General features: G+C 37.3%; 1 protein-coding gene across 2 annotated transcripts in view; it reads left to right on the top strand.

Annotated features, from left to right (window-relative positions):
• The window catches only part of LOC111266013 (uncharacterized), a 20,316-nt gene extending 16,644 nt beyond the window's left edge, over positions 1-3,672 (top strand). For both annotated transcript variants that reach the window (XM_022843121.2, XM_022843122.2), the window contains exon 14: positions 93-3,672. In XM_022843121.2, the coding sequence (XP_022698856.1) occupies positions 93-230 (138 nt within the window). In that variant the 3' untranslated portion in view covers positions 231-3,672. The remainder of the gene's footprint in view (positions 1-92) is intronic.
• Positions 3,673-6,795: the final 3,123 nt, after the last annotated feature.

Below are 6,795 nucleotides of genomic sequence, written 5' to 3' on the forward strand. Positions count from 1 at the left end.
TATATAATTAGAATTTGAAACTTCTTAGAGAGTTTGCGAAAAACTGAAAGGTATTCCTTGTTTACAGCCTTCACCTGTTTTGGTATTCTCAGGTAATTGACTATAATGATGTTGTTGCGTCTGCTGCCACACACGTCTGTAGCCACGGACCTCAAGTCGGAGGTACAATAGAAAGCGTCAACGCCAGGTTTCCTGTTTCAGTTCATGTACAAAGCGATAACCCGCAATAAGCACAGTCTGCTGGAACGTACCAAAGATGGTATTAACAGGCACGAAGACAACCTTAGTCAATCTCGTGCATTATGTTTAAGCTAATATAATGAAACCTATGAATAATGAATGACAAACAGTTTAAAGTCGAACGTATAGTATATGCTCAATCCCGTCGCAACCAATTTGTTAACGAAGTTCTTTTTCTGCTACTGAATCTTGGCGGCTCCTTCGTCACCAAGATATAAGCCACCAATAAGAAGTGCTTGTTTTTTGGACAAATACGTATGACTATAGTAAATATACTAAGCTTTCAAACTTATTTTAACGTGAGCTAGATAAGGCACTTAGTTGTTAAGCATACATGTAGCTTACAGAAGTGTATGAGATCAGTGGATGCAGGAACAAAAAGTATTGCTCTCAAATGTAATTTTACATTACAAAACGAAAGAAATAAACTTGAAGCATACTCCGTGATCCTTCAGGAAACGATATATTAAAGCGTCTTAGTTCACTTTTCTGTGCATTACGTATAAAAATGATAAGCATACCTGCAACTCATAATAGTAATTTATGTGACAGTGTTCGCCTGCTAGTGACCAAATATTTTGTATTTACCATTTTGTATTTAACAAATAGTTTCGAACCCCGTCATAGACACGTTTCATTTCGTGCTTGGAATCAGCCGTCTGATGGAATGGCTAACGGCGATAGCAAACGTGAAATTCGAAACATAGAGGTCCACTGAAAGATACATTTGACATGTCACGCTTTTGCCCCGCAACGGAATATTATTCAATCACATCATTCACTGAATGAAAATGCATTTAAAAAATGTATAATTGCGAGATAGACCAAAAATGACTTGCTTTTTCGTGTAGTGAACATATTAAAGTGGTTATGTAAGTCGCGTGTTTGGTCTCTTATGATTTTTGTAGACTATTAGTAGATCGTAAACGAAAAACTGTAACAAGCAAAGTCACGTATTGACAAAGTTATACATTGTATATGAAGAGCGAATTATCCGTTAGATCTTGTTTCTTAATAAAGATGACTTATACCTTCTAAAGAAATTGAATAAAATCTTAATGTAAAGCTCTCCATATTTTGGGGTAGATGGTCCATATATTTTTAAAATCTCTTTTTTATCTCAGTACTCATATTTTACAACTTCCTTGTTTTTGCTTATCTCTGTCCTTTCGAGGCGCGCGAAGCTTTGTTTGTTCTCTTTAGGAACTACAGCTAAATTCAGTGAAAACAACTTAATTGAATATATTAATGAGCCGAGATAATTGGCGGGGTCTCATACCTCGCTTGATTGCCCAAACAAATAACATAGGAGTGACATATATATTTCATATTCCAGCTAGTACACGAATTGGCTTCAAGTCTATTAGCCGGATAAAACAAAATCGATGTCCATTTTGAGGCACAATTAAATGCCGGAATGTATCCGAGAGAGTATTTATATTAACCCGTAACGGCGGTATGGCTGCTGCGGACAGTCATGAAACCGGTACGTTGTTGAAATACTTTGATGTGTACAGGTATAACCAACCGAACGAGGCTGCTTTCAATCCACCTATGCAGATTAATGCATACCTTAATAAGATCAAGTTTACCTTTGGGGATTTCGAGGGACTGAGCACAGCGAGTTTAATCTTATGCCAGATGAATTAACAATTCTTCCAAAAAAGCTGTGTGTTTAATCACAGTAACTTTGACTATTAGGCCTGCTCGTTTTTTGGTGTTAGAATAGTTCCCTCATTACTTAGACAATCGATGGCAACGGCTGATCATGAAAAAGACCACGCGTTCGTCACTAGAAAACTGCATACCTCATGCGAAGAGCTGCGCACCTTCTTCATGATACCAAAAGATGATCATTCATAGTATGTTTTTCGCCAACATCAAAGGAATCGTTTGATAGTTTCCAGTAGAGATTCAGCTTCTGAAAAAAGTTTGGGAGCTCCCAAAACACGACACTTAGAGGTATGGAATGGCTAGTCCTTCGCATGGAATCGCCTGGAACGTCTGCACATAGTGCACCCAAATTACTTGCGCGCATGTGTCGAGCTTAACTATCACATTATTTTTGAAAAGGCAGCACTTCTAGGAATTAAAATTAGGACCGGTTGTACCTCAACAGTCAGACCTTCGGGATCAAACCTCAGTACTTTGTCTGACCGAGCCGCTTGTGCTTCCGAGTTTTCTCAGATTTCGCGTTAGGATTTTTTCTGTATGTAATTTTTTTTGTTTGAAACTTAGACGCGTGTCTTCGGCGACTAGACGTTACCTTTAAGGTTTACTCCAGTAATCTTAAAACGTATTTGAACGATTAAGAAAAGTAAAGATCTACAGAAAGTTCAGAAAGCGTTTCTACTTGGTGTGTGGCAAATTAATTCTTGGCATATTAATTAAGTCCAGTCGGGAAATCGCTGCTTTAGAGCCTACGTACTTAGATCATTTATAAAGACTTCGGAGCTGCGCTTGATAAGCGGAAAAATTCCGAAACGATATTGCTGATGTGAGTGCCTCCCGCATCAGTTATTCATTATCGGAGGGCAACTAGTGCAAGAGGAGGTTCCCAAAAGGCCTTTTGGTTACAATTAAATGGAAAGATTGTCCATATGTGTGGATGGTCTTTTAGTAGAGAGATATTATGTCACTTCAATGCGTGGTAATCCGTTTCTCCGCGGTGCAACATTTTCTATTGAACTCAAACGTGATGTTGTGAGAGTTGTAGCTTCGAGTAAGATTTTATATATATATAAAATCTTACTCGAAGTTATAAATTTTATGACTTTTACACACTTCGACAGGCTAATCTTTTTATGTGGTGGCTACCGATATCGTAAATTATTCATTTATTTAGCGTTTGACCTGCTCTATATGTAAGCAAGGTACCTGTATTATATCATATAGCGCCCTTTTTAATGAAATAGCCCTTTGTATCATATTATTAGTCTAACAATTTTAATCCCCCTAGTTTAAGCGACATTAAATACTTGACGTCGTCAGAAACTAGAAATATATATATATATAAATGTAAAAGATAAAAGATATGTAAAAAATTTTACATATATATAAAGTGATGAGGTGATATTTCACTTGATGATCCACTATGATAACCTATTACATTTTCCTAAAACTGAATTGAATCACGACAAACCCTCGCATTCATTTTATTATGTACATTGAAGTATCACTTGCGATACCTAATCATATGTTCTCAAAGACGTTGGAGACCAAACCAAGCTAGTGTTATTGTAGTTATCCCGTCGACATACATCGAAGTCAGTAGGTAGTACATTTCTAAGAAAAATTTCAATAAAGGCATCGGAAACAACTAAGGCAGAGCTCGAAGTTTATTCTATAGATCTGATATATAATCTTGCGTATAATACAGTGTATTATGTAATAAAACCTATATTATATAATAAAGATATTGATGCTCAATTACTGTCGCCGTATTAAATTTTTCTTAAGTCCCCAAATTAGTTTATAATGGCGTAATCGCTTGTCTCATTATGCAAAACACAGGCTGACACACAGAACTCAATTGTTTCTGTAGTAATCATACGGTTCTACGAGTGTGCGTAGTCGATGTTAAGTTCGAAGTTCGTTCGGATTTTCTTCTCGCAGCGCTGTTCACTGCTTCGACCAGCTAAACTCCGCGAGGCCTCCTTCCATTCTAGGAGTATGTTCAGCTTAACGAAGCAAAGATAAACTGCCGAGAAATCTTCGCGTTGGGCGACGTAGACAGGGCCCCTATTTGACCGTTGGGCATCTATTTTGCTGTTACGTTCTCCGGGTGTCGCGCTTGCTTGTTGCCGATAGGCCCGCATAGAAAATAAACCCAACATTGCTTATCCCCTGGCTATTGATGCGACTGGTTTCCTCCAACGAGAAGATCTCATTAACCGGTGCTTTCAGCGAAAGCAAGTCAACAGAAACCGAACGTAGCCTTTCGAAAAGGGCTTTCTCTAGAATAGCGTTCTGTGCATCGCGTTGTATAGAAGGGAAGCTAGGCGGATTTTCTTTTTGGAGAGAAAAAAGCGACCAGCAACACAGTCTCTGTATTGAGCGACTACCTTCTGTCTCCTTGTCAACAACAATAATATTCACTGTCGACTTGTCGCCAGCCTGCCAGTAACTACCCTTGATGCTTGTATCAATACAGTAGTATCAATACCTTTTTCATTAGTGAAAAGAGCCGAACTTTTCTAGTAAACACGAAGGACAGCAATTCGTTCTAGTTCAGTTGGTTTAATAATGCAGTACAAGGCACAACTTCCAAGTGGGTTAGAAACATTTGATATTAGTTTCTAGCGCAAAATAACATTGCCTACTCTTTACGCCTCTGGAGCAAATTAGTAGGACTATTCCTTGAGGAGGTTGCGTTTAATAGTTTGTTATTTATACACGCAGGCATCAGCAGGTTCAGCGTTATTCCTGCGCTCCTTTTAATTGACCTTTACCGGGCCAAACCTGAATACAGTTATATGTCCTAAGGATCAGGCGTTAACAAGCGTTAAAAAAACAGGATCACCACTGCCACGCATATGCTTGCCTCTAGCACGCTTAAAAAAGGTACGTGCTACATTCAGGACACATGGATTTAATGTCAATATGGAAGCGTGATGGGAGTAAACTTGCAATATTCGTGCCTAAATTAGGCTATATAGAAACTCTAGTCTGTTGTAGTGTTCAATTAACCTAAATGGAGAAATAAAGAAGGTACAAAAAAGTTGTTACAGGTGTTAGCAAAACTGTCTTTTTGCGAAGAACATTAAATATTAATTTCTATTTTCCCAAAACACATATAAGCTATTCTTTCTCCAGAAATTAAATATCCGTGCTTTGTCACTAGAACTAGGCCTAGATACAGAAAACAGCCAACTTCGGTTTCGTTCAATAATAACATTAACTACTGGCACTTGTTACTGAAAAATATACTTGAAATAATTTACTTGTGCGCTTCTTTCAGGACATGATTATATGCGCTTTTTTCGAATAGATGCGAATGTGTAGACGAACATGGGTTCAGGTTCGACTAAATAAAGCGGCCTGAATGAGTAGAATCAACTTAAGTTTTATCAAGTATATATATGAGTAGGTTCTTGCTTTGCTCAGATCTAATGCTCATCTGAATATCTCAGGGTTACTGTCCCTGTAAAGCAAACATAGCTTTGACACTTACCTCTCGAAAAAAATGGCACAATAAGGCGGTATCACCATGAGCATACACGTATTCATGGACATGGTAATAAGACCAGCCAGAACGAAGGTCAACGGAAGGCCCCAGTTGAAACCAGTGTAAAGTCTCAGTAATTCTTTGATTCAAAGTGTCCTTAACCTACTCATCATCCTACTCCGAGATCTTCGGATGGCAGGGTCATCAAGTCTACATAAAAACTCCAGGAATCTATAACGAAGTCAATTCCGATATATAGTAAAGCTCGGGCTCTAAAACTCAAAACTGATTACGACGAATAACAAACTATAGTGTATCATTTTTATCTCAACCTTCCCTATTGCAGTTACTGATTATATATATATATATATATAGCTGCACTATTTATGTTTGACGCCACTAGTTTTATATATTTAGCACAATAAATTTGATAACAGAAAGAGAGCCAGAATCCTTATTCAGGATCGAGCGGGTCTATACAGAATGGTTGCATCTTGCAATGGTCTAAATTATATAATAATAATAATACGAAATAGCTTTATATAAAGCTATTTTGTTTCTATATATGGAACGCGCTCAGTTCACCAACAAACTGGCGTATCTTGCCAGTAATAAATAAGTAATGATAAAAGCAGGAGAAATAATGCTTTGTTTCCATGTGCACTGCGTAATAAATCTGGCAAACTTGAAATTTTTGAACTAGTTGAGCTCTAAGGATGTTGTTTCAATGTAAGTTATAATAATGTGAGTATTCTCCTTTTTGACACATTTGTTCTAGTACTCAGACCATACTTCTATCATTCACGTTCTAATATGCTATATGCTTAGGCTTCTCATTCAGGATGATGTTTTTTGAGGAACCTAAGATAGCGAACCGTATTCATTGTTTTATATTAGACTACAATTTCAAAAGTTCCAAAGAATGCGAAAATGCGCAAAATATCCGGAAAGATGATACTGTCCGAGTTTACCTGAGCGATCAAGCTAGTAATTGATGTCCTTGTCTCCAAAAGAGACAGTAATTTACCAGTATAAAGTTGTATTTAAAAAAAAAAAGTGACTTTTTGAGTTTAAATTTAAACTCTATTTTGACCATATTCTGGTTTGCTACATGAAAGTCTTCTTCCGATTTTTCTGACGCCCCATGAAGACTGACAATAACGTAAATCATTAATTTCATTTAAAAAGAAAAGTGCTCAATCTCAATAAGAATCTGTCCAGTGTAAAGGCATCGGATAATAGCAGAATAGCTGATCCCGACTCAAATTCCGAAAACAACGCACTGTTGTTCGTCATGATAAGTTCGTTTTTTTTTAGAAAGGATGGTTTTATTTTGGTACCAGAAATAGCATGTTCATTACGACAAACAGTTTGCCAAGGTGTTATAT

This window comes from Varroa jacobsoni, unplaced genomic scaffold (genome assembly GCF_002532875.2).
Source record: "Varroa jacobsoni isolate VJ856 unplaced genomic scaffold, vjacob_1.0 scaffold_1041, whole genome shotgun sequence".
NCBI classification, from domain to species: domain Eukaryota; kingdom Metazoa; phylum Arthropoda; class Arachnida; order Mesostigmata; family Varroidae; genus Varroa; species Varroa jacobsoni.